We start from the raw sequence: 27,672 nt of genomic DNA on the forward strand, positions 1-27,672 counted from the left end.
GAGGGCGCCTCGCGGCCCTGAGGCAGCAGGCGCGGCCCGCGGGCGCCCCCCGACCCTTCGCTGGCCGCAGCGCCTCGGCGGGGCGCCGCCCGTTACCTGAGGGCCGCTGCCGCGCGGAGGGGGGCGGGGCCAAGGCGGGGCGTGGCGGCTCGGCAGCCAATAGGAGCGGGCGGCGGCGTTCTTAAGGCGGCGCCGTGAGCTGTCAGCGGCAGAACGGTGGTGTGGGCTCGACGGGGTGGGAATGGCAGCGGTCAACGGTGCTGTGGAGAACGGGCAGCCTGACAAGAAGGGGCCGCCGCTGCCACGGCCTCTGAGGGGTTTGGAGGTGAAATACACCAAGGTGAGCTGGGGAGGTGGGCTTTGCTGCAGTGTCACCTCGTGCTTGGGGGAGTTGGGCTGGTGGTGAGGTGTTTTGTCTTTTCAAGTTGTTTTTCATTAATTCCTCCAGTGTGAGCTGTATTTGTTGTTTTATCGTCTCCTAACGCCCTAGACAGTGGGGTAATGGGGCTGTAAGAATGGCTGAGTGAACAGAGCAAGGGGGTCTCTGTGTTGTTTCTAGAGAGCTGCATTTGCTCCAACCTCTAAAGTCTAAAAACAAAACAAAATTATTATTATTGTTGTTTCTTAACGTAATGAACCTGTAGTGCTGCTCCAGGTGCCTGCAGGCCCTTTCAGCCCTGGCACTGGTCCTGCTGAGGGCCGCAGCCCTGACGGCCATTTTGCCCCTTCCCTGCTCATGGAACCCATGTGGTGAATCCCAAGGGCGGCACTCAGCATCGTGTCAGTGCTCTACAAAGTTTGGGCAGGGTGAGCCTGGGCAGGGCTGAGAGGAGTGCTGTGTGAGGGTGCTGATGGAAGAGGTTGGTTCTGCCATCCCTGCAGGGATGCACTGAGCAGGGGATGAAGGAGAGCTGCATCTCTAGGAGGACGTGGAAGGGCTATGAGGTGAGGCTGGACCTGTTGGTAGCTCTGTGAGGTGAGCAGTATGGATGCCCATCTTGCTGCTTGCTCGCCATCCCCATGGAGCTCCTCGTGGGCTTACTGGCCACCTCTAGGAGAAGCCAAAGAACCCGCAGCTCTAAGTCTGCCCTCAAACTTAGTTTGGGAGCTCTGTCCTTCAGAAATGCTTTGGCATTGCAAGAGCGCTCAGCTCCGCTCCAGCACTCCCTGTGCATGCAGCTCTGTGAGCTCCGAACTGCTTTTCGTTCCCAGCTGCCCGACCCACGCTCTCATGCAGTGGGGGAAATAGCCAGGCTCATGCTGTTATATTTCAGTTACGTGGCTGGGCTAAAAGAGCTGGAGGGGCTGAGTGTATGTTAATTACTGTTACATTTCTGTGCTAAATATTTCAAGGCAAAAAAACTGCAAACTCCAAGCTCGTTCTCCTGCAGTGAGAAGAAAGAGTAAGCAGTGATAGTTTGTCCGGTTAGGTGTTGGTTTGAATTGTGCATCCAAAGTACTGAAACGAATTAATCTAGCCTAGTGGTTATGCTAACTGCTAATTTTTAACTTCTTAATACACATATATATATTTTTGCAGATAAAATTGTCACTTAGCAGCAGATTGGATCTGCAGCTGCTGGTCGCAGAACAGCGTAATGCTGCACTAACAGCTCTTTCCTGTGTCCGGAATGGACACCGCATCAGGATTCTTCTTAAACATCCAAATGTTCTGTTTTGTGTTATTTTTATTGTTGTGAACACTTTTAAATATTCCTTTGGGATCCAATCCTGCAGTGCGTTTGTTTTAAAGACCAAATTTTTATTCTCCAGAGTTTTGCCAGAGACTCTCCGCATCGAAAGTATCGAGGTTGTAACTTAATAGTGGGAAACAATGTTAATTAAAAGTGTGAATTTGATATTTGATCCAATGCCCCTAGTGCATCTGAGAAAATAACGAGCAGCAGTCAGTCTTCATAAAACGGAGGGGTTTTCTGCAAGCTCTGAGTTCCACCAGATGTCTGCAGCTGATGGCACACTTTCTGCTTTGCAAAAAAATATATATATTATTTTTGTTTCTGCCAGTTACTGGGCTGAGGGAGAGGGAAGAAAGTCTATCACCAATAATCTTGCTTACAGAGCAGCTTAATGCTTGTCCTGGGTGTGTGATGGAAGTGGTCTGTCCAGAATCTCGTGTCCTGCATTTGGAGTATGCAACATGAATAGTATGCAACATGAACAGTTGATACGCTATTCTGTTTCATTTCAACTCCTGGCACCACAGACCGGGCTATGCTGTGTGCTTCCCAGAATGGTGTCAGCATATATGTTAGATCTTAAAATATTGAATCTTGTTGTCCTTGTTTTACTATTTCTCATAGAAATGTTGCTTTCTGTTCTCAACCTTCTCATGTAAAATAAGCGCTCGGTGCAGAGGTAGAGGAATTACTCCCCTGTACTGAGGTTGTGAGCATATGTCTGGCTTGGTAACTTCACACTTCTTGCTATCACCTCTCATGCTTATTGTGACTTTTTTCAAGAGAAACAGAGGAAACCTAAAACGGAACTGTTATCTACTCCTGAAATAGCTACCTATTATTTAAGTGCTGCATTTTAATTTCTAATAGTAATTAATATTTCTAACATTGACTTCATATGATAACTTCCTGGCAATGTTTTCTTCCTAAGCCTGTATGAAACAGGTGGGACCAGAAGTGCAGTATCTGCGCCAGTTATGTCTCAAATACTTCTCTGCAGAAATAGGTGGGAGGAACTCCTTTCAGGAAAAAAGCTGCCCAAGGAAAAAATATGACCCAGAGCAGTGGGAATTTCAAATGTAAGGGATGCAACATTAATCTCCTGCTGGTGCATAGAGAGTCGTAAACAAGATTGCAAATGTGGAAGACTTCCAAGTAAAAGTACTAGCTTACAGCCACTAATAAAGATTACTTCATCTAATCTTGATTTTAAAAAGTATCTTTATTTATAAAACATAACACTGCCAAGTTAGATTGCAATGTGGATAAGATGCATGTTGAATCAATTAATTGTATATAGGTATTCATGTTCTGTTTACAGTGTGTAACAACACTCTAGTATTTAATGTGTTTTTAGTTACGCAATGCTGGGACTGTTTGTTCTTGCTCTGGAAATGTAATATTTTGAAACACTTAAATCTTGTCACAGATGACTCCAGTGACGTGGGAGGCTCGATCTATCCTGTGGCAAGGCATAGTGGGGTAGAACCAAGCCTGTTCCTACCTTCCTCTGTGGTGCTGAGGGCAGTTATGGAACTAGCCCAGGGCAGGATACGAGTAACCAAGTAATATTGCATGCAGACACTTGCTTGTAGCATGCAACAAGGGGCAACTTTTGCCTGAGCCCTATGGGTTTCTCTTGGTGTCTGCTTGCTGTTCCCATGGAAATTGATTTCAGCAGTGGTTTCTTTCTCATTGCTAAATTATGGCATTGCACTGTGTGGGCCCCATCCTCTGTCTTCCTTTTGCTCAAAACTAAGTGGGTGCACGAAGGCTTTCTTGTCCATTTTTTGGCTCACTTTGGATAACTGCTGTCTGTATCATAAAGTCTCACTGGGATGGATTGAACACACCATCAATGGAAGCTGAAGAGCCTTGGGAGCTGTGAAGAGTACTTCTGTGATTTTTGTTTTGTCTGCACCAGTGTTGTCCTTCTCCTAGCTGTTCTGCTCATCTTGCTCTCTCCTCAGATATTTATAAACAATGAATGGCATGAGTCTACCAGTGGAAAGAAGTTCCCTACCTACAATCCCTCAACACTGGAGAAAATTTGTGATATTGAGGAAGGAGACAAGGTAAGTGTTTATTAGAAAGGAGATGCAAAAGAGTTAAAGGGACTGACTTTTTTCATAAAGCATACAGAGGAAAAGCTGGCTTTTGACAGCATACAGCTAACCAGACTGGAAGCTGGGATGCTGCATGTGCTGCTTGAGGATTACATGGGTTGGGTGGGATCGGTCTTGTCTAGCTCAGCTGAGTCACTTTCCCTGATAGGAACTGCCTACTAAATACTGCAGGAATGAGATTCAGCATCATTCTAGCTTTATAGAGCTGGAAGCAAGCAGCCATGCTGAGGAAATAGTGATGACAACAAACGTACATCCCTGACAGAACTCGTGTGTCACTTTTGGAGTGGTTTACATGCAGTCTGCATGGCAGCCTGTTGAAGTCACTGGACTGAAATTCACTTTTTAAAAATATGATCAACAAATAACCTGTTTGGGAAAACTTGAGCTCAGTAGTGCAACACTGCTAGTGATTCCTTATGGTTTCCTTTTCCAACTGGTGTTATGGGTTATGGCTACCTGCACAAATGTGGCAACTGTCATTTAAAATGAAACCAGTATCTCTGAAGAATTTCAGTAGTCCTTGGCCTTGGTACACTGTACATACAGTTGCTTGAGGCATAATAGCTTGGGTTTGGTAACAGTCCGAGGTAAGGAACAATCAGATGCAACACTTTGTCCAAAACAGCTGATCACATGTGGGCCATCTGGGCTGCTCTGTGGGAGAGAGCTGGCCTAAGACTTGCTTTTGACAGTATGTCATGGGAAGGTGATTCACAGCTTCCCTAATGTACCAGGACTTTGGCTAATCATCACTCTGGGCAGTAGCGACAGGCAGCGTGTACTCTTCTCAGTATCTAAGTTTGCCTGTTACTTGTATGCCTTGGAGAACCTCTCCTAGTAAGAGCTGCATTAGATGGAAAAGTGCAGTGTGGTTCTGGGTGTTGTGCTGTGCAGGTCAATAGAGCCTGACAATTTTGGAGGTGGGAGCAAACTTGTTTGGTGATGCAGGACTCCCTGCAAATGGTGCACGAGGTAGCTGTTCCTTTTGGATGCCACTAAAGCAGTCCCTGAAGCCTAGTGCCATGGTGAATCTGTGAATCCATGGGACAATTGTAGATGAAGACAAAGCTTAATGTATGTAATTCCTCTGCATTAACTGGGCAATACATAACTCTATTTAGTGGTATGTAAACAGTGGAGCTGAAGCAACTCTGACGCAACTATATTTTGTGAGGCAGAAACCATGACTCCACTACTCGCTGAGCTAAGTGTCTCTCAGGCAGTTACAGAGCATTACATGAGTATTTCAAGCCTACTTCTTAATTACTTGGTTAGAGAAAATTCTTAGGTGGAACTGAAAGGCCAGTGCTGTGCCTTGCCTCCTTGAGCCCTCGCCTGAATTCAAGGATAGATTTTCAGCTTGCAGGAGAGTCCCTGCCTGTGAATACTTGGTATAGGTGCCTGACTCCTAGGCATGTAAAATAATTGCATGCAAGAACGTATGCTAGATGCAGCTGAAAGCTTCATCTACCCCTTTACATCAGATATGTATTTCACTGTAATTAGACTTGTATGAGGAACTGAGAAGAGTCAGACCTGCTAGTGGGTTAGTTAACAGACAGAACTGGAGTGGGAGAGGTTCCAAACCAGCTGTTAGGCTGCTAGCGATATGTAATGATGTCCCACCACCCTCTGGGCAGAGTTCCCTGAGAATTCCCATGGCCAGCTTGATCATCTCCATACTAAATCTGTGACCCCAATCTATTGGGGCAGAGCTCCCTGTTACTACAGAAAATGGTGAGTCGTGGTGCTTTTCAGTGTTCTGTCTCCTCGAGCCACTATGCTCAGTTGTGTTGGCAAGTACTCCAGCAAGGGTGGCAGGTTCTGGCTCTGGCCTCAGCTGTGCTGAGCAAGGGTTGGCTCTGCCTTCACAGCAGGCAGAGAGCAAGACTCCACTTCCCTAACTTTGCTTAGAAACCTGTTCCTCCCTGGCCATGCTGGGTATGTTTTGCTTGGGTTGCTTGTGAGGGGTGGGAATTTGGCAGCTGATGTCTTAGTGGTGACAAACAAGTCTGGTGCTAAACACTTGGCCAGTGTTAGAAGGTTAGGTGTAAAGGTTTTGTTTTATACTTTAGTCACAAAATTCAAGACACAGTTTCTCTTGATGACTAGTTGGTGAATAAAGGGAAGTCTCAGGTGAAAAAGAAGCATTAAAAAAAAAAAAAAAAAGCAATAACAGTAAGGCAGCAAATGATTCTACTGGATACCTGGAGGCTTCCTGCCTCCTAAGTAATGGCTTATTGTCTCAGTGTTCTCCAGCTACAATCAAAAAGGGGTAGCTTTCTTCATTAGGCTTTTGACCCTCAGAAATGGTGCAGTCCTGGAACTTCTACCCTCCCTTGCTGTGTTAATGTATCATGGGAAAAAATACATTAACTGTTGTAATTTCTCTAGTCCTATTAGTAACACTTTAAGATAAGCTCTTCAAGTAGCTTTCTAATGTCCAGCAAGGATGGGGGGAAAGGAACTCCATTCTTAAAGGAGTGGCTGCCTAGTTGCCTGGCACAGGTGCGTGGCTGGGACTTAGCAGGATGGGTGTTATGGAGCATCTGTCATGGTCACTTCTGGGCAATTTGCTCTTTAGTAGTGTATCTTTAGAGGGTTATAAGTATGTTTTGTTCACAGGCATCTTGCCCACCTTCCTCCGATGGACAGGAGCTGAGGTAAGAGGCTGCAAAAATGTTATTCCACGCAGCAAGCTCACAATACCATAGATAATGGTTTGGGACACTACAGACTGCTAAGTTGCTCTTTGTAGCTGATTGAAACTTTGGTCTGAAGTTAGAGCAATGAGAAGCATAGACTGCAGGGGGCTAGCTGGAGAGTGGCTCAGTTGTGAATGTCTTCTAATTGGGCATGCTCCTGCCTGTGTTGGAAAAGTGCCTTTCTGAGGATGTGCACAGTGGGGATTCTCCCAAGAAGTTCAGGTAAAATAGTCAGCGTGGAGTGTGCTCCATCCCCAGTATGTCTCCTTACTGTCTGGATCAAAGCCATAATATCTACACTAAGCCTGAAGCAGAGGAAAGCTTTTTCTGCAGGTATTCTCCCTGTTCACCAAGGCACTGGGGTGATGGTCTGCCAGGTGCCGAGGCAGAAGAGAGGAAGAAGGGACTCCATAGAAATGGAGCAGTGGTGAGCAGAATTTAAGGTAGAGAAGGAAGGTGGAGGACATGGTTTAGAACAAAGAAGTCATGAGTTTGTTCAGGGGAAAATGGCATGCAGTTGTGTAACTGGGGCTTGTATCATAATGCAAACATCCAGGGTGGGTATGAAGGTTTGCTGGCATTTCCCAATCCTGCGTTGCTTGACTTTGCAACTTCACTGTTCTCTTAGTAAAGCTTTTTATGTAATAATAAATCTGTATAGATCAAAACTGAGCACCAGGTTGCATGGACCTCTTTGTGGTTTTGTGTGCTGCAGGGTGTCCTTGGCACTCTGACAGTTAGAAGTCTGTCTTTGTCACGCATTGTGCCTACCTATTGCAACATGCCTGTAATGAGCACACCATTCAGACTCCCCTAATGTCTAGTCATAACAGGATGGATTAAGAGCAGCATTTCAGCCTTCCTGAAGGACTTCCTTGTTTTTGCTGGTCTCTCAGACCTATAGAAACTGTGAGCTCACAAGGTCTCAGTTGGTGGTGCTACCCCTGAGGGTGTTTTGGGGAAGCTTTTGTCTGTAATATTGACTGCGTTCTCTGAGCTGCTGTGCATGCCCTGCAAATCCAAGAAAAGGGGATGAGAATGAATACTGTTTCAGTAAATATCCACCCCAGGGCTTTTGGATGGTATCAGTATGGCACTTCTATCTGTTAAGATACATTTTTTGCCATGGCAAAGATACAAGCATGTCAGGTAGTAGTCTCTGCAGGAGAAGGACAAAGGCCATTGCTTTTTTTGTTTGCTTGTTTTTTGTTTTTTTTCCACCCCAGTACAAATGATTTTAGGGGGAAGAGGCTCCAGACAGTATCCCTAGCTTGCAATCAAAATGAAAGACAGGAGAGCTTTGCTGAGACCTTTTGGGCTTCACTAGACCACCACTATCACTTAGAGGAGCTGTAGCAGGGCTTGGGTGCTCCTGTGCTTAGAGGATGGAGACTGAAGTCCTTTGCCCATGCAGCCATCTCATTCTTAGTGCTGTGAGTGCCAGAGTGGTGGGAAGGCTTAGCACTGTGGCCATGAAGTCTTGGTGCTCCCAGCCTGATCTCAGAAGGTGATTTGTTGCTGCTTTAAACCTGACACTTTCTCCTGTTTGTTTTTTTGTCTGCTTTGTGTCTTATAGTGTTGCCTTATTTTAGCTTAAGCCCTCATTTCAGCAGGGGGGATGAGAAACATATAAGTGTATAGTAGCTGGTGATGCCTCTTGGCTTCTGTGGCATTCCAGATTGAGTGGATAGAAGCAAACCATTCTGAAGCCCTGTTCTGCCTGTGTGGACAGGCACCAGGCAGGAGGTGCCTGCATGCATATGGTGGTTGCTTGCTACCTCTGCTTCATAGCCATGCTTGCTTGATCAGAGTCACTCTTTATCTCCTGTAGCAACTCAAGTCTCTTGCAATTGTTTCCCCATCTAAGAGGGTGTAGTTTTCCTGGCAGTATATGTCAGAGTACTTCAAAGCTGTGCAATCTTGTGAAGAAAGAGCCAAATTTAGTTTAAGGTGCTACTTCAGTGGACAATGACTTGCTGTAAGTCAAGTGTATCTCTCCGTAACACTTTTCTTGGTTGAGCAAAACAGGCTTTCTTGTGATGGGAGAGCAGCCAATCCTTTCTGGGTCTGTGCAAAGTAGCTGAATCTAATGTGATCAAGTCTGAATAGACAAGCCTTGAGAGAAGATCTATGAGAGCAGCTGGTGAAGAGCTCTGAGGAGCAATCAAGGCCTGAAGCCCACTCCCTTTAGCCACGTATTGTGGTGAGGTGCAAGGACTTCACTGCATCCTTCAGCTTAAAGAGAAGTATGGGATGTACCAGACGTTACACAGAGCAGGAATCTGACCAAGGACAGAATGAATTGTGCTCTGTGTATGCTTGGGGTACAGTCTTGGCCTCATGGATGTTGATGGCAGTGTTCCATTGACTTCATTGAGTCAGGAGGTTGCCCTTGCCATTGCATTTTTTTAATTGTTGTATGTTAGTGGAGGGGAAAAAGGAGGAGTCAGGACAATACTGTGGCCAGAGCACCACAAGAAGCTTTGTTGGGGTTGATGGTATGAGAAGTGATGGAATTTGTTGCCCTCCTCATTTAAGTAGCTGCTTACAAAAACAGAGTTAGATTTGGTCCTGCATGCAGTAAAGCATTTGAGAGTGTGGCACTAAGTCTGGGTAGGTGAAATGACTTTCAAAGCACTGGACAACAAAAACCCTTCCATCTGGTAGAAATAATCTTGAAGTGCAATCTGGGATCTAAGGGAGCTTTTTTTTTTTTTTGTATGGTAACTGTTACTGGCATGCATTCAAGTGGGATGTAGTGGTGGGATCTGAGCTATTTGTTCCCCTGGATAAAACTGATCTCTCTCATGGGGGACTTTTCTTCCCACATTTGTGTGGACCAGACTGATTGATGGAGGACAATAGCCTGTCAAGCTTAGGGAAGCTCCAATGGGAACAGAATTGGGATCTCATTTTTCCATCCTTTCCCTGGTGTCACTTACATCCTGTATCAGCAGGAATGTGATTCTGGATTATTTTATAAACAAACCAGTTGCATAAAATTACTCTTCAAAAACCCTGCTGATACTTTGACTTTTAGGTTGTTTATCAGCCCAGGCAAACCCAAAATGGCTTGCAGGCTTGGTTATAAATCCAAGAGTAAAATGGAGGTGATCTTCTCATGAGATTTGGTTTTAGCCACCACAGCATTGTCTAGGAAGCAGCTTGCTGGGGTCTCTGCCTTTGTCCAACATCTTCCTTGTAACCTAACATTTTCTTATGTATGTCATTGCTCTAGCCTGATGTGGATAATGCTGTAGAAGCAGCAAAGGCAGCATTCCAGAGGGGGTCTCAGTGGAGACAGATGGATGCCTTAAGCAGAGGACGGCTCCTACACAAGCTGGCTGATCTTCTAGAACGAGACAGAGTCATCCTGGCAGTAAGTATTGTGGTTAGTGAGTGAAAATAAACCAACTGCAGTTGGCTGATAACTCAGCTTCATTTTTACCATTTTGCTGCATTCATCTCCTGTCACACTACTTCCAAGGGTGCTTAAGGAGGAGGGAATCCTGCATCTTCTAGCTCCTTTTTCCTGTGCTCGTTGCCTTAGGCTGTTGGGAATGCCTGATAGCTTTTTCAGTGTCAATGGGCTTCAGTATCTGTAGTGACATTTATAAAACCTTTCTGGATTAACTCATCCTTGTGTTAGCCTGAGCTTTGTTAGTGCAGTCCTGTATTATGGATTTCAGTTCCTCCGAAGAAGAACCATGCTTCAGTCCTGACCTAGCTCCTATTCCTCTTCCCAACAGAAGTGAGACATTTGTGCCTGCCCTTTAAGTCTGAAGTAAAGAACAGTGCCTCCCACATGGAGAAACAAATAACAGTGATGCAGGACCAAATTTCTTCTCTGGGCTCTGACACTAACTGTATATGTTCTTTGGAACTGGATGCACTCTTCCCTCCCAGCCCTCCTTTTCCCTTCCTATGTGAAGGGTAGAAGAATCTAGGCAGGAGTTATAGCTAATTTTTGCTTTTCTGCAGGATGATTCTGGGGATCATAGACAATGACTGTTAGTTTTGTATACTGGAGTTCTTATCCAAGACCTTGGCTGGTTATTGAATTGATTGCAGATATTACTATTACTTTTATAGCAATAAACATGTTTCTTGGTTTTAAGTTTATCGATGCTCTTGCATTTCCTAGCTTAGGTAGTATTTACATATTTGAAACAACAAGAAAAAGCCTATAAACCATAAAGGAAGGAAAAAATTCACAAACAACCAAATCTGCCTCGGTCCTTATTACAAAAATGCAAGGCCAATTTGGCTTTTTTTTTTTTTTTTTTCCAAATTGCTTTCCCTAAAACAGGGGGCTGGAAGGAGATTCTTGTTGGATGTCATCCAAAGTTTAGAATGTATATAAGTGGGATCTGCTACTTTTCCATTGAATGTACTGGCTCAGGAAAATCTCTTTATAGCTGTGAGGCTGTGTTAACTTGGACTTCTGCACTGAAGAACTACTGCTAATGATTTCCTATCCTGTCCTAAAAGAATTCTTTTGGTGCAAAACAAGGGGAGTAGGACCTTGGCTAAGATGTTCTGCAGCTGATAAGAAGCTTTTATGTTGGACTTATACATTTATACAAACAGTGCCTACAGTTCCTAATAGCTCTCAGCTTAGAGCTGCTATCTGTACTTCACTAGCTCAACGCAGCACTCTTACTGTGCACTTCTTTAGGAGTAATGCATTCATGTTGCTCAGTGCTGTTGTATGCAAGAGTTCCTGAGCTGATGTCCCACTAAGAGCAGCATGTGTGGGGTGTATTTTCTAAAGTCTGTATCAAGAATCACAGAATGGCTGGGGTTGGAAGGGACCTCAAGGATCATGAAACTCCAACCCCCCCTGCCACATGCAGGGTCACCAACCTCATTTAATGCTAGATCAGGCTGCCCAGGGCCCCATCCAATCTGGCCTTGAACACTTCCAGTGATGGGGCATCTACAGCCTCTCTGGGCAGCCTGTTCCAGTACGTCACCACACTCTCTGTAAAGAATTTCCCCCTGACATCCAACTCCCTTAACTTAAAACCATTTCCCCTCATCCTGCAGTTATCTACCCTTTCAAAGAGTTGATTCCCCTCCTGTTTGTAGGCTCCCTTTAGGTATTGAAATGCTGCAATGAGGTCACCCCGCAGCCTTCTTTTCTCCAGGCTGAACAAGCCCAGCTCCCTCAGCCTGTCCTCATAGGGAGGTGTTCCAGTCCCCTGATCATCTTTGTGGCCCTCCTCTGGACCCTCTCCAACAGCTCCCTGTCTTTTTTGTACTGGGGGCTCCACACTTGGATGCAGTACTCCAGATGGGGCCTCACAAGAGCAGAGTAGAGGGGGACAATCACCTCCCTGTACTTACATGACTGTTTCAAGCTAGGTCTCTTTCCCCAGTATGTTCTCTGTGAACCATGTGATGCCTCCAAGTTCTGTAGAACAGACTCAAAAACTCCAGGTTTGAAGGTACTTCTGGCCAAAAAATAAAAAGGGGGAGAAATAAGTGTGTGCAAATATGCTCTGTTCATTTTCTGCCCATTTTTTTGATGCAAATTCAAAGGAGCCTCTTTTTCCATAAACCAGGACGCTGATTTCCAGCTTTCTGCTGTCCTTCTGATCTGGGATGACTTTCTTGGCATTGCTACTTTCTCTGAAGAAAAACCAGCCCTAGCTGCTTTGCTTGCATGTTAAGTAATCGCTTAAAAAATCAGTTGTTTTAGCAGACATTGAGTGGATAACAATCCTGGTCATTCCAAGGGGAATGTCTGTTTGGACCCTAACGTCTGTGGAATATGACAGGGTATGACTTCATTTGTAAACAAAGATGTTTCAATCTACCAAGGGATATTGCTTCCTTTATGGATGTGCTGGCTTTTTTCACCAATATCCCTTTTAATGACCTGAGCAGAACAAAGTATTCACTCAGCTAATGTTCAGAACAGTGAGAAGGGTGCAGTCTGAGACTGGTCTTCGTTTAAAGCTGCTCAATGTCAGTGCAGCTTCAGTGAAATAACTTCTCCCTTGCAGTTGTCTAAGCAAAGTTCTGAGCCCAAATGTTACTTTATTAGAACACTGTAAAAAAATGTGTTTTCTATCATCCTGTGGATAAAAGAGGCATTTTGGAGGTTGCTTTTAGGACAATGAAGCAGAAAAATAAAAGGAAAGTGGGTCAGGCTGATTTTAGTGACACCATCTGGAGTCCAGAACATCTGTGTCAGAAGGTCAGATACAGTGAAGTCAAGGGACTTGCGTTCCTTCAGAATGGTGCTCCAGACACAGCCCTGTATCCCACCCACAACTACCTCCTGGGCTCTTACAGAAAATGTGCATTCATTGCAGTGATTGAACAAAGCAACTTGTGCATGTATCAGTGTTAGTGGGTCTAGCTGTCCCTGTTCTACCTGACTTGTATTAACTAGATCTTCCTTTAAAGTGAGGGAAGGGAACTGTCTCTGCAGCAAAACACAAGAAAAATTAAGAGCTTTTCTGAAAGGTATTTCTGTTTTTAAGAAAAACCTATGAATGTGTCTGACAATGCATGTAAATTGTTGGGTTTTTTTCAGACTTTGGAAACAATGGACACGGGAAAACCTTTTCTGCAGGCTTATTTCATTGACCTGGAAGGTTGTATAAAGACACTCCGATATTATGCTGGATGGGCTGATAAAATCCAGGGCAGGACTATCCCTGTGGGTAAGTTCCTTCACACCCAAAATCAGGACTGGAAAGGGATCAGGCTTGATTGGACAAGTGAGAGGCATGGAAAGATCTGCTTCTGAAAACCTGCAATGGAAGGCATTTATTTTCTGTCTCAGGGTGGATTTTAAGTAGGTATCTTCTGAGATTCAAGTTCAAATGAGGACTAGAAATGCCTGGATAGATCTCTGGGAAAATAACGAAAGGACAGTGTCAAATGTTCTAATTGAGTTGAGAGTTATTTCAAAAGATTTCTGGACTACAGGCCTAGAGCAGTCACATTGCACACTTGGACCTATGCTGAAACGGATCCTCATCCATTTGAGGTCACCCAGAGGTGTGTTTTAAGATCAGCAGAGATAGGATTCTTTGTCTAATGTGGTTTTGGATCTGTCTCCAATCTCTCTGTTTGCAGTCATCTTAACTGTTCCTATAGAAGCAAAGATTTTTACTGTTTTTTTTCCTTTACTCTTTTGTTTTGCAGATGAAAACTTTGTGTGTTTCACCAGGCACGAACCGATGGGTGTTTGTGGAGCTATAACTCCAGTAAGTAACAGCAACGGTGCCCTTGGAAATGGAGGAAGTGTATGTGCACTTCCCTATCTTGTACTGCAGCCATTTGATTCCTAGTTAAGTGCAGCTGTTCTGCAGTGAACTCCCATTTCAGTTGCTTGATGTAGTTTCTTGTTTTACCCCCATGCCAATTGCTCTTGGCAGTGCAAAATCCTCTGCAATGGAAGGGTGGGTCTTCTAATCAGTTGCTCTGTTCCTCTCTAAGGATGACAGCAGTCACCAGAGAGCAGTCAGAGCTCTCTGACTCTTCAACTGCTAGGACAACCATCTTGTCATTACATGTACTAGCTTTTTGCTGCCTAGAGCTGATGCATAGTTTGGAGTTTCAGATCATATCCATTATTAATAACTCCTGGCTGTTCTCTGAGCTTTCTGTGATCAAATCTCACTGAATGCAGTTTTTCCTTGAGGTCTCTTTCTCTGCTTAGGGGACAGTGTGGCTAGTTCTTGGAATACCTCCAGTTTTAGTATGTGCTGCTTGCTTTGTTTAAACAGACAACCAGAAAGACTTTACAGCTATATGGGAGACATAGTTTATTCCCGTCTGGTTGTAAAATGCTTTGAACATGGTATCCTACAGGCCATGAGGCAAGTGGTGTTGTGCCAAGATTCTTTGGATACTTGGATCAGTGGAGTCCATGGAATATTTTGACCCATGGGATCAGGTTATAAGGGAGATGGGATGAAATGCATATGTGGTTTGGGATTTTCTGGACCCTGCGGATACCAGGTCTGGACCAATTCCCGAAGACATCTGGAGAAATTTTACCTTTTCCTTTAGCTGGACTGAGCTTGTAAACCTGGTGATAAGATGGTAAAGTCTATTTTGCCCTATGAGGGTTAGGCAAATTGGGAAACAGTTGTTACTAGTTATCAGGCATTTGGCTTAATGACATCTGCATAGCTTTTCTGCTTGAATAAGCAAAGTGTCTGCTTGTAAGCAGCTGGAATTTGTGACGCAATATCAAAACATCAGGTATATCAACAATGATCATTAGTGTTTTAAGCTTAATTGATCATCAATTAAAAGATATTTCACTGTTATACTTAAGCCACCTTTGGCGCTCAGAAGCACTTTCGGAATTGATCACCTTAAAAGCCTGCATGAGGATGCTTTGGAAGGCCACTGAAAGGGAAAACAGTGGGACTTCTACTACTTCAGGTGGGCCTTACACTAGCAATAAATACAATAATAAGACCAGATTTGTCTCAAGTTCGACACTGTTTGCAAAAAACATGATTGGGGTCAACAAAGCCACATCTGTCTTCAGTTTACTTAGAACAAATCCTCTTCAATTTTTTTTTTTTCTAGTTTGATCTCTAACACGAACAGCCAGTGGATGTGATTACTCCAACCTGATATAAAAGGATTTGTCACTGTTCTGCATGTCTCCCTAGGCCAATTAACAATCCTCCCTTTTTACTGTGGCTTGACTATAGTTAAACAACCCTCCTAGTGAGGGTACTTTTTAGAAGGTGCATCATATGACTGAACTTTATCCCAGGGAGATTTTGTTAGGCAGCCTTCATATCCGTTTCTAACTGTTACTTTCACCAGCTATTCTGCAATAGAAAGGTCTCAGTGGAGTTATGCTGTGCTCTGAAAGTGTAGAAAAGTAGTGAAGATGCAGGTGGCCAAACATGAGAATTAAGGCCTTCAAGAAGGCTTAGGAGAAAAAGACAAATGGGTAAATCATAGAATGTGGCCATTGGAAAAATCACTGAAATGAAACAGGTCTGGAAAAGTGGGAGAGAAAAGCTGAAGAGCAGCACATCAACTGAAGTTCCACTTTATCTCAGGGCTGCTGGGTTACAACGGAACTCATCTCTTAAAATCTGAACTGTTAATTTATTTGTAAGTGTGAATTTGTGGATTCCTAACATGCTTAGCTTTTTTCTTGCTAGCTGAGGGCCCATGGCTTTAGACTTGACAAGAAGTCCCCTTATTGTTGGCTCACTTCCATCATTCCTAAAGCAGCATTAATTATTTTTAATGAAGAAATCCTTTCTGTTGCCAAATGACCTTTACTGAGATTCAGTGTGAGCTAGATTTTTCCACTTCTTGCTTAGGCTCCAAAATCTACAAATACACATGACCATGAGAGATTAGCACAGAGGAAGCTGATGTGGACTTGTTCCTGATTCCAAATAAGAAAACTAATTGGACAGGAGCATTTTACAGAATGAAGGGAGGCTAAGAGCTGCCCTGGACTTTCATGACTGAACAATCCACTGAAGTTTTCTAATTATAAACCTGGAAATGAATGCTTCTGTGTAACTCCTAACTCCTCAAGGATTAGCTAATACAGAAAACTGAGTTTCTTTCAATGAGCAGCTTCAATTCTCCCATATAAAGACTCTGTACAAAAGTGGTGCATCAGAACACTATCTCCACCACGGTTTCTGTGAACAGACAAAATCTTATAGAAAGTGTGATCATACTTCTGTGAGCAATGAGGTCGCATCATGCAAAGATTTGTTCAACTTAGAGTTAACTTGAGGACTGCAACAATATTTAGGGTCTCAGTGTGGTACAGGAAGATACGCTCTGCAGTCCAAGAAAATGCAGTATTGTAAACAAACACTTTTCTTTATGGCTATGCTCCCAGTTGCTGGTTTCTCCCTGATCTGTCTGACTGTCTGAAGGTGGGAAAAGCGCTGCATGGAAGTGAGTAGGTGGCTAATCCAAATGACCTTGTGTTCTTGCAGTGGAATTTCCCATTGCTGATGCTGGTTTGGAAGATGGCACCGGCGCTGTGCTGTGGAAACACTTTGGTTATTAAGCCAGCTGAACAAACTCCTCTCACATCACTGTACATTGGCTCGCTGATTAAGGAGGTAAGGAAACCTGAATAACACACCTAGGTACTTTTCTTCTAAGACCATAAGAATTTGAATTGTCTGAGTAGGTTTGAAAGTTGTTAGATATACGATGAGGTGTGAGAATGACCTGTATTCTGCCTCTTTTCCCAAAGGCCTTCCTGTCTGGCAGAGGCTGGATGACAGGTAGCAAAGCACAGAACTTGTAGGCTTTCCTCCTTCTTTAGGAAGTTGCTGATGCTTTTATTTTTCTTCCTTGTCTTTTACTTTCCCAAATGAGCAGAAGATTAAAGCTCAGTTTTATTAGGCAATGGGAGAAAAAGGAATACGATAGACAACAGTGAGTTTTTAAGTGAGATAATTCAAAAAAGACAGAGTGATTGCCATAAGAAACAATTCTTCATATTTCTGTGGCTTAAAGAAGAATTTAGCTACATCTGGTCTTGAAGGCCAACTCCTATATTGACACAGAGGGAAGATAAGCTGAGATCTCAAAGTGTTGTTTAGGTATTGTCAGGTAGGATCCCAAGTGCCCTCAGATCTATTTATAGTCCAGATACGGTGGGAGGTACACAGTACCTTCCAGGACTGGTTAATGCATCCTCAGCCTCCTACAGTTAATTACATGACTAACTGTGAAAAAAAACTAAAAGGTTTGGAGGCATGCTTTTGCCTCTCAACTGGAAAAGTCTGTTCGTTAGGCTCAGTCTAATGATGATTCTGTCTGTTCTTGGATAGATGAAACAGGAGGATATGTTAATAATTGACACAAAGGGCTTCTTTGCCTGCAAAGGAAGTGTAAAAGCACTTCCACTTAAGTATCTCCTGTAGCCCGTTGACTTGATAAGATTACACAAGTTTAGAGAGCATAGAGTGCAGTTGTCATTACTTCTAGTAGCCCTGCCATGCAACTGATCTTTTGTATGTTGTTCTGACATACAGCTCTTTGAACACTTGTTTAGCATTTCTCCACAGAAAGCAGCTCCATTCTGGTAAGGTTAATATTTGGAGCTAAAGTCCGAGCTGTCCATTTCTTGCAATTGTGCTTCAATACAGAAGTATAATTAGGGCAGAATAATTTGATGTGAAGGTGCCCCTTTCTTCACCCAAAACCAGCTAGACTTCTTGAGGGCTTTTAGAAGAACAAGTTCAACTATTTTTTAATCTTTAAAAGGATGCAGGTGATTTTAGTATACAAGCAAAGCTACGTGTTTGGTTGAATGAAATAATATGAGGCCAGCCAAAATATTTTGGCTTTCGTTTTTGCAGAAAAACAGGAAAAAAAAAATTTAGCTCAGGGAGACCTGAACCAATTTTTTTGCTTCCTTGTGGCTTTGCTGCTGACTCCAAACACCATTACTTGCACAGTTTGACATTCAATATTTCTTTTTGAAAACTCATTAGCCAAAATGCAAACTCTATTGAACTGTCATTTATCACTATCACATACATAGTAGAAGCAGATTGTCCTGGTTTACAATAAAAAAAACCAACAAAACAAATCTTACCAAAGCAATTTTTTGTAAGGTAGTATAGAAACTACCTTACAAAAAATTATTTCAGCTTTCTTCTGTATTAGGAAGAAACAGCTTCGTGTACTGAGGTTTTGTGTGGAAAGTGCAAAAGGAATGAAGCAGATGTTTAATATTCTGCTATCTCACTGTTAGCAAATGCAGGGAAAACAGCCTTTGCAATCAGTGGTAGGGAAGGGCTAGCTGGGAAGGGCTAGCTTAGAAGAGCTTAATCCTTGAAACTATTATTTCAGGAAGTAAAGAACAGACCAATAAGTCCCACACTTTTCCTTGTGCTAGAATTTCATCTGAAGTTTTACCATTTGTCCCTTTTGGCAAAATTACTATTTGGATAATCTAAGTTGTAAATGTGGTGGAAACTGGCATATGTCTGTTACCATCTGCTCTTGTATTCCTGTTTTATTAGGCCCATCATCTAGTGAGGTTTTACTGACTTCTTAATCCCTCTGGCCCCTGAAGAACCACAAGTGTCAACCTTTGTTCAAAACAAACTTTCATTCATTTACCCCTTGGCTCCATCTGCGAAGCAGTACCTGGGGGCCAAGTTTGGCCAAAAGACTTGTTCTTGTTTGATTTGACATTGGGACTCCTCCAAGAATTCTTACTGAGCCTTGGCATTTCCTAGGCATGGCTGTTATTGTCAACCATATCTATTCCAGCTGATAGCACACAGCCGTGTTACTGGAAAGTCTGGAAAATACTGATGTATGTAGTTTGGGCTCCTTGTCTGCAGCTTGCAGTTTTTAAGTGCTACATATGCTTTGAAGTACTTTATCATTCACTAGACATGTTCAAGACTTTTTTTTTTTGCATATCTGTTTCTTGTATGTTAATAGGGAAATGCATGTTTGTGCCCTTAACCTGATTTCAGTGAGATTATTAAATTTAGGTGGTGCTGTTTATTATTAAAGGCTAAGATGTTTTGCTCACTTATCTTCTCTGAGGCTACATAGATAAAGGAGTTTTGTACAGCCTTCCTAGAAATGCTATAGAAATGTTTGCAAGGGAAATGCTATAGAAATTACTATGATTGTTTTTAGGGTTGGTCCTCATCCATAAGAATACAGGGCAAGTAATTCAAGCATCCTGAGAACTGAACTGCAGCTCTCAGGAGTGCAGAGAGGCTTCTGAGTGTTCAAAATCCCTCTCTACAAAGCTGTATTTAACCTCTATTTTAGGTGGGTTTCCCACCAGGTGTGGTGAACATTGTGCCAGGCTACGGCCCCACAGCTGGAGCAGCCATCTCTACCCATCAGAGCATTGATAAAATTGCTTTTACTGGATCGACAAAGGTAGGTGATGGATTCCTTATAAAACACCTACTGTGCCTCTTTGTATTCTCTTCTAAGGCAGCAATTCATAATAGATAATACCAATGAAATATCAGTGATTTCCAACACTATTTTCCATCGTGCTCTGTGAGACAGGATTTCTCAGAAGTGTTCAGGATTTGTCTAAGTCAGGTCCATCTCTTTTTACTACCAGTTCCTGTGCTTGTGATAATCCCACCTCTGTAAACTGGGTTTTTGTCGATCTGCCACATATTTATAAGATCTGCAATAGATGTTCTGACACAAAGTAAGACAGTCTACAGGAGCGACTGGCAGTTAGTTAACATCATGTCATTAACCTGATGGAACTTCTGGGCAAGTTTGCCTGCTAATCCTGCCCTGCATATGTGTGCAACTGGAAAACATGTCACTCAGAGCCCTGAAGAATTCTTCCTTGGCTTTAGTTAACTCTGAGAAGCTAGAACTTAAATAAAAACATGGCCTTATGCCTACAGATTCTTCCAGTGATGCGGATGGGATTAACATTTGAGTGTCTTTTGAGACCTGCACAGTAAAGCACCTTTCTTTTTTTTTCCTGTAAACAGCTATAGCTGCCTTGCGTAGGAGGCGGGTGGCAGTGAGGCCTCTGCAATATCAGATACCTACAGCCATCCTCATCTTGTAGGGGAATGGTATGCATGGCTTGGCCTGATCTACAAAACTGAGATACAGCTGTGACACGCACATGAATTTGTTTCTAGTAATCGCTGCTGCAATTTCTCAAACAAAAGCATGCTTATAAATGTGACTGTTTCTTTTCCACTCACTGTTCTAGATTTTTCTTGCAATGTTTATACACACACCCTGAAGAAGGGGCAGCATGCTAAGAATGGAAATGCTAACGCCAATAGGTTCAGTTGAGGCAAATGTAGTCTCTTCATTTTTATTTCCTTGAATAATGTTATTCTTATGATCGCTTGATGACTTCATGCATTCTGATGCCTATACTCGTAATTGCAGAGTGTAATCAAGTTACTTAATTATTGCTAATTACCTTGAATGGAATTCTTGACCGATAAAGGTAAATCACTAAACATTCAAAAGCTATTGCATTTAACAACAGTACCATCTAGTGGCTCTGTGTACATACTAACTGCTTAACTTAACCCAAAAGGGTGTGTGTTAAGCCTCCGTTTCTGTATGGAAATAATGGGAACAAATATGAACACAATAAAGTAAAAGTTCACAATGAGCTTTTGCTCTTTTGATAGTTGGCCTAATCTCAGAGCTTATCCAGATACATGCTTCTCTCCAAATCCTAGATCATAAGCTTTTACCCAGATTAGATGCTGGCTGTGTGAAAACAATAGAGCTTATAGACTTTTCCAGCCCACATGAATCTGTTTGGGTTTTTAATGAAAAAGGAGTATCCAGTGGATTAGGGGCATAAGGAAAACCTCAGCTGCTGGAGCCTATGGGCAAAAAACTCCTATAGATGCTGTGCTTGTCTTTCTAATCCATGGGTGTGCAGGAAGCACCAAGGGAGATGGATTCTTTGCTAATGTGTGTGTAATTTAGAAGTGTTTTCTTCCCCCTCCACCCATCTGTGAGTTCAGCTGCACCTCTGCAGTGTTTGCAGCATAATGCTACTGTTTCTGAGCCAGGAAGTAAGCTAATTCAAAATACATTTTGACTTAGTTTTTAAGCCCCAGCTTGGGCTCAGTGCCAGCCTGAAAATGCTGATGACAGACTAGACTCCATGAGAGTTTTCCCATCTAGATTTCTTCCTTTCCCTCAGTTTAACTTGCTCCTCCTTGGCCAGCTAGCTTGTAGTAATACTTTTTGTGTAGCTATGTTCATCTGCAGCATGATGCATCACTTTATTTCTCCTGTCTCTAGGGTTAGGCTGCTAAGTGGTTAGAACTGATCTGTACTTCTACATTCAGGACTCCCACTTGAGTTACAAGGGCAAACCATGAGAGATGCTAATTTGAATTGCCAGCTAGCTGCCTTGTAGAAACGTGGAATGGTTTAGGTTGGTGGGGTCATTAAAGGACATTTAGTTCCAACCTTGCCATGGCAGGGTTGCCAACCACTAGATCAGGCTGCTCAGTATCCCATCCAACTTGGCCTTGAATGCTTCCAGGGATGGCACATCCACAGCCTTTCTGTTCAGCTTGTTCCAGTGTCTCACTTTCCTCAGAGCAAAAAATTTCGTTGTAATGTCTCACTTAAATCTCCCCTCTTCTAGTTTAAATCCATTTCTCCCTTGTCCTATCACTATCAGTGTAAAAAGGAGGGAGCTCACAAGCAGGAGGGGGAATCAACAAGTACTGGAAGGCCACAGTGGGGTTTCCCCTCATTGAGCCTTCTCTTCTCCAAGCTAAACAAGCCCAGCTCCCAGCCTTTCTTCATATGAGAGCTACTTCAGCCCTTTAATCATCTTAGTGGCCCTCCTCTGCACCTTCTCCAGCAGCTCCACATCATTCCTATACTGGGTGCTTCAGGCTTGGATGCACAACTTCAGATGGGGCCTTACAAGGGCAGAGTAGAGGGGGACAATCTCCTCCCTCTCCCTGCTTGTCACCCCTCTCTTGATATAGCCCTGGATACTGTTGGCTTTCTAGGCTGCAGGCTCACATTGCTGGCTCATGTCCAGCTTTTTGTCCACCAGGATCCCCCCAGTCCTCCTCTGCAAGGCTGTTCTCACTGAGTTCTTCTCCCAGGCTCCACTGATACCTGGGTCTGCCTTGACTAAAGTGCAGTTTCTTGCACTTGGTCTTGTTCAACCTCATTGGATTTTCACTTGCCCAGTTTTTGAGCCTGTCCAGGTTTCTCTGAATGGCATCCCTTCCTTCTATTGTGTCAACTACACCACTCAGTTTGATGTCATCACATGCTTTCCTTGCTCACAGCTGCATTCCAGGGCAGTAATATTTTTAGGCAGAACTGAAGTTGATTGTTATATGCCAAGGTAAGATACAAGAAAAGCAGATGAAAAATAAAGTCACACCTAAGATAAAATGCCTAATAACTGAAACTCCCAAAGTGTTTTAATTCATACTATCTCTAACAAAATTAGATTACTAAATTATACCAACACTTGATTTATGCTCTTGTGAGGTTTTTTTCAAAGGGAAGAGAAATCACTGTTTTGGTGTTAGCAGCAGCATAACAAAGAAATAATTTGGGGAAAATATTTAGTATGAAAGGTTTTTTTTGTTTGTTTGTTTGTTTCTGGGGAAGGGGAAGAAATACCCTTGGTTTGATGTTATTTGGATTAAAATGTGGAATGAGAGTAAATCCTTCTCTTCAGGGGAGTTGGCCAGATAACTTCCATCACATTACCAGAGCAGGCTGCTGTGCAGAGAGTGCCACAGCAAAGCTAGCCAGAATTTATCTGCTGATGTTGTCAGATATTGTCTTGGAAGGGATATGACTCAGCCATGGAGCAGCTCAGCCCAAACAGTCAGAAAGACATAGGTTTTTCCCTGAGCAACCTGATCTAAGTGAGTGGCAACCCTGCACTAGCAGTGAGTTGAAACTAAACAATCCTTAGTGCCCCTTTCAAAATGGCTCTCCAAAATGTCTAAATCTCTCCATAGCTTTCTGGCACGGAAGTGGTAATAGATAGGAAAAGTTAGTTCTTATCACTGCACTGGAAAGTTTTATCTGAAGAAGCTGAATTCTTGATTTTTAACAGTAATGCTTTACAAATAACCCCCAGAGCCCCACGGAGTGCCAGTGTTGCTCACTAGTTTGTGTTGAGTGGGAGATGCCTTGTTCTGCAGCTGTGGGTAGCAGGTAACTTCAGAATGCAGTTTCTGTAGGTCTTCCATGTAGCTCATCATTTCAGATCTGCCTACCCAAACTGTATAAGAGTGCTAGCACTGACTTCTGCCTGCTTCAGCTGCCTGGTAGGCTCTTTGACCTTTTTTGGCATCACACTTCACACATTTTAAGACTTTTAGGAGAAACTGCCCATGCCCTTTCTTTGTCTCAATGCTGCAGGTTGGAAAACTGGTCAAGGAAGCTGCTTCTAAAAGCAACCTGAAAAGGGTGACATTAGAACTCGGAGGAAAAAACCCCTGCATTGTGTGTGCAGATGCAGACTGTAAGTACTGGCTGCTGTGTTTATTTGCTATAAAAGACAACGTGGTGCTCTGTTTGCCTCTGCTGTCCTTTGGCAGCTAGCAGGGCTGGTGTTTGCTACTGCCTCCACCCTAAAGGCTGGAGGAAACCTCTGCTTAGGAGCAGGATGACCTTGTGCTGCACTTGAGCTCTTCTCCAGCATGGGGACCATTCCCATGAAAAATGAGGAGACCTTATTGCTTTCCCTGGGGATGGCTGTAGCTGCAGACAAATCCTGCGTTTGCACACGTGTGCTGTTGTGGTATCTTCTCTTTGGTTTGTGGTACAGCATAGCCTGAGCAAAGTGGTGGGGAAAGCAGTTTCCTAAAATATAATCCCCCCCCCTCAGTCATTCATATCACAGAAGAATGCCATAGGACCTGATCTAATCCAGCTTTCACCTCTATCCTGGGAGCCTGTGCAACTCGTTTCACATGGTACGTTGTGACTGTTGCATTAGTGAGGAATGCTATAAGATGTGTAAACTGTGGTTACCAAAATGATTTGAAAATTCTGTTTGGCTTGGGAAACATACTCTCTACTCTCCTGTGTAACACGGTGGAAACTGAATGTCAAAGTTACTTGTGTCGTCTACTAACTGTGAGTACTGCAAGGGGAGGGTCTGAGCTGGCTGTACAACAGAAGGGCACATTGCTTTCTGAACAGTCAGTGCTGAAATAAGTCTTTGGGAACTTGCATTGTATTTAGGAATCCACATTTGAATTCCCACTGCGGACAGAAACTGGTTAATGCCCTCAATGACACAGATATCTGTGACTGTGGCAAACTAGTCTCGGACAGAGGACAGGAGAGGGAGTGGAAATAATAAGAGAGCTGGTTTAAGGGCAGTGTGAGCCCCTGTGAGTGCCTTCAGTGGGTGTGGATCATTGTCAGCATTTTTTAAGAAGTCTTTCGAAAGAGAAATGGGACGAAAAGCAAGTCTGAGAACACTGAAAGGCTGAAGCTGTGCGTGTGGTAACGCTTTTCCCTCCTGGGCTCTGTTGCAGTGGACCTGGCAGTGGAATGTGCCCATCAAGGTGTGTTCTTCAATCAAGGGCAGTGCTGCACAGCTGCCTCACGAGTGTTTGTAGAAGAGCAGATATACCCGGAGTTTGTCAAGCGCAGTGTGGAGTATGCCAAGAAGAGACTTGTTGGAGACCCCTTTGATGCCAGAACTGAGCAAGGGCCCCAGGTAACTGTGTGCCTGAAAGCAGTTGTTGTTTGGTTTTTTGGTTGTTCTTGTTTAATTTTCCTTCTGAAAATATTATCCATGTGAAATATGGTCCTAGCAGAAGCTTGTAAGGGTGAGTAATGTATTGTGGCTTTATTTTTCTCTCTAGTTTGAATATCAATCAATCAAAACTGTTGAAATGTTATGTTGTAATTTTTTAAATGCAAATGTATTTAATTCACTTCTTATCCAGTATTATGGAAGGGGTTGCCTCCCTGGTACAGTAATACAAAGCATGTTGCAGTGAGGAACAGTGATACACAGATGGGTGCAGCTGCAGAAACAACCATTTCAGCTACTTGGCTGTGTTTGGCTACGCTGGTGATGACAAGTAGTTAAAACCCAGAGACTCCTGAGTCCCCACTTTCCATCTCCTCCTCTGCCTTGCTTCTGATCCTTTGGAGAAGTTTCAGCTGAATTAGCAGAAAGAACCATGCCAAGCTGATGTTGCAAACAGTTTTGTCATTGCTGCCAGAGCCTTCATCTTATTTCTTCCTTCCAAGGCAATCCAAGCTGAAGTCAAGAGCTCCGGAGGAGGATGATCCTTGAGTCAGATCTTCTGCAAGGCCACTGTTTGCTTCCAAAAATAAAGGGAGAATCCCAGAAAGCTATAGCCCAGGCCTCCTGCTTGTAGTATGACACAGATTTTCTTCTTTGGTGCTGTATGGGATCCCTCAGAGAAGGGATGACTGTGGGGACATCTGCCTCCCCTTGCCTGGATCTCTGTACCCATTCACACATGATCCATGCATGGGAGAACTTAAATGTGTGTCCTCTTGAAAGGGGAATAATGATGTACATCTCCAGGTTGTGCTGGGGCTGCATCTTTCCCTGTCACTAGGCCTAGAAAGAGATTTCAAATTGCTTAGCATTCTTGGGAAAATAATCCCATGTTGGATCTTGCTTCAGGAGAGATGAGCTGATTCTCAAACAGTTTCAGCATGCTCTCAACTTCCTGTAAGAGCTCTCAGCTTTTTAGGCTTGTTAGATTTATATAATATCATCCTAAGACATAACCAGCTTTTGGTAGCAGTTATTGGCTGCTTATTTCAGTTCATCTATGCCCTTGGTGCTTGCCGGGCTGGCAGTGCACAACACTGCTGTCACTGCTATATACAGAGCTATAATTAAGGGTAGCAGTAAGTACAGAGATTCTGGCCAGGTTGTAAATATGGTCCATATATCCTCTCCTTCTTCTAGCTTACCTATTACCCTTGTAGCTAGCAGAGATATCATCCCATATGCACACACTTGAAATTTTCTGTGTGCAGTTCTCAAGACCAAGATGGGAAAGTGTTGTGAAAGTGGAAGGAAACTGTTAAACTCAAAGCTTTCATGTGGCTCTGGTGCAAAGAAACAACCACTTCCTCTGCAGATATGGTTGCTCTCCCCTTTATGATGCAATGCGCGGAAGTTGAAGCAGAAGAAAAATAATACAGTGTCACAAGGGCTTAAAATATTTCTGAAAGCAGCAGAGATTCACACCTGCCCACAAGCTACTGTTGAACTGTAAAGTTTCCAGACTTCTCTGTACATGCAGTAACCTGCTGTGCTGGGAGGATGTAGATTTTAAACTGATGGAGAAGGGAATAGTTACCAGGAGAAGAAAACATCTTTCTTCATCTTTCTTTTCATCTCCCTACCTTAGAGCTCAGCTGCCTCAGGTCCAGGTCATTGTTTTACTCTCCTTCTATGGGTCAACTTATGCAATGTTACCAAAACCATGCAGAGGCTGCTGTATAGACCTCTTTCTGGGATGATCACTGGCTTAGATGCTAAATAGGTGGAGGAGTTGAAGCCTGACCTTAGGCTGTGGTGCTGGTAGCCTGTGGTCCTTTTGATCCTTCACCAGCTCCAGGTGCTTTTAGCCAGACAACAGGACCAGGAACTTTGATGCAGAATTCAGATTGTATGAAATAGGAGATCCTCTGCAGTCTCAATGTTGAATTAGTGTTCTGGGAAAGCAAACCACCCTGTGGCTGAGCATACTTCTAAGGAGCTGCTGGGACAGCCTGGTGCAGGGCAGTCAGGGTGATAGGCAGTAGTATCCAAGAACTTAAAGTTGATGCAAGCTAGTCCTGGAGAAATGGTGCTGTTTGCAGCTGCTCCTTCCTATATTGTCCTGTGCTTATAAGCTAGCTCGAGGAACTGGCTGATTCACGTTTGAACCAGCCTTTTTGGAAGTGGGGAAGAAACACTTTACTCAGATCAGTTCCCTGATGTGGAATACTGTACTGGCATGGATGCTGGTGGCATGAGTGTAGGGAAAATACTGTATCAGCTGTAGTATTGGATTATGCTGTTATAAACTGTGCTTCTCTGATCAAATTTAAACAGTATTAAACTTAAATAGAAATGAGGCATGCTTCTGATGTGACTCCTCCAAAACTCATGTGTGTCTGACTGTGTGGGCTGGCTGGGATTCAAAGGACACCATAAGAAACCTGGGGGGTGATCAGGACTGTTTGAGTAAGGTGCCAACCTCAAATAACAGACCAAGGGCACTTTTTAACTCTGGATTCCTGTGAACTATGTCATAGGAAATAATAAAGTAAATCTGCACAGATGACAAGTTAGTTAACCAAGGCATTTATAAAACTGTGAACAGCAGAGTACATTACATAAGGCTAAGGTCCTAGTGGACTAGAGCAGGGATTAAATTGGAATGAGGCTAGACTAGCTTTGCTGCTGTAAAGCCTCAAATGCTGAGGTCTGTGAAGCGTGGTCTACAGGAAGAAAATAAACACTCAAACTTCTGTGTGGCACCTTGCTAGCCAGAAATTATTCAGCCCAAGCCCTATTACGTGAATTTTAAGGCAGTGAATTCTTTTCTTAGACCATAGACAATTGTGTATATTAGAATTAAAGCATGAAAGTAGAACACGGAAGTGGAAAGGGCATGG

At 43.4% G+C, this 27,672-nt stretch overlaps 1 protein-coding gene across 1 annotated transcript in view; it reads left to right on the forward strand.

The window, feature by feature from the left end:
• The first annotated feature begins 198 nt into the window (after positions 1 to 198).
• ALDH1A3 (aldehyde dehydrogenase 1 family member A3) overlaps positions 199 to 27,672 on the forward strand; it is a 36,005-nt gene continuing 8,531 nt past the window's right edge. The window contains exons 1-9 of the mRNA XM_031587811.2: positions 199 to 340; positions 3,668 to 3,772; positions 9,770 to 9,910; positions 13,079 to 13,208; positions 13,696 to 13,757; positions 16,494 to 16,622; positions 19,315 to 19,428; positions 23,419 to 23,521; positions 24,546 to 24,730. Coding sequence (XP_031443671.1) covers positions 242 to 340; positions 3,668 to 3,772; positions 9,770 to 9,910; positions 13,079 to 13,208; positions 13,696 to 13,757; positions 16,494 to 16,622; positions 19,315 to 19,428; positions 23,419 to 23,521; positions 24,546 to 24,730 — 1,068 coding nt within the window. The 5' untranslated portion in view covers positions 199 to 241. The remainder of the gene's footprint in view (positions 341 to 3,667; positions 3,773 to 9,769; positions 9,911 to 13,078; positions 13,209 to 13,695; positions 13,758 to 16,493; positions 16,623 to 19,314; positions 19,429 to 23,418; positions 23,522 to 24,545; positions 24,731 to 27,672) is intronic.

This window comes from Phasianus colchicus, chromosome 12 (assembly GCF_987193195.1).
Source record: "Phasianus colchicus chromosome 12, bPhaCol1.hap1.1, whole genome shotgun sequence".
Lineage (NCBI taxonomy): Eukaryota > Metazoa > Chordata > Aves > Galliformes > Phasianidae > Phasianus > Phasianus colchicus.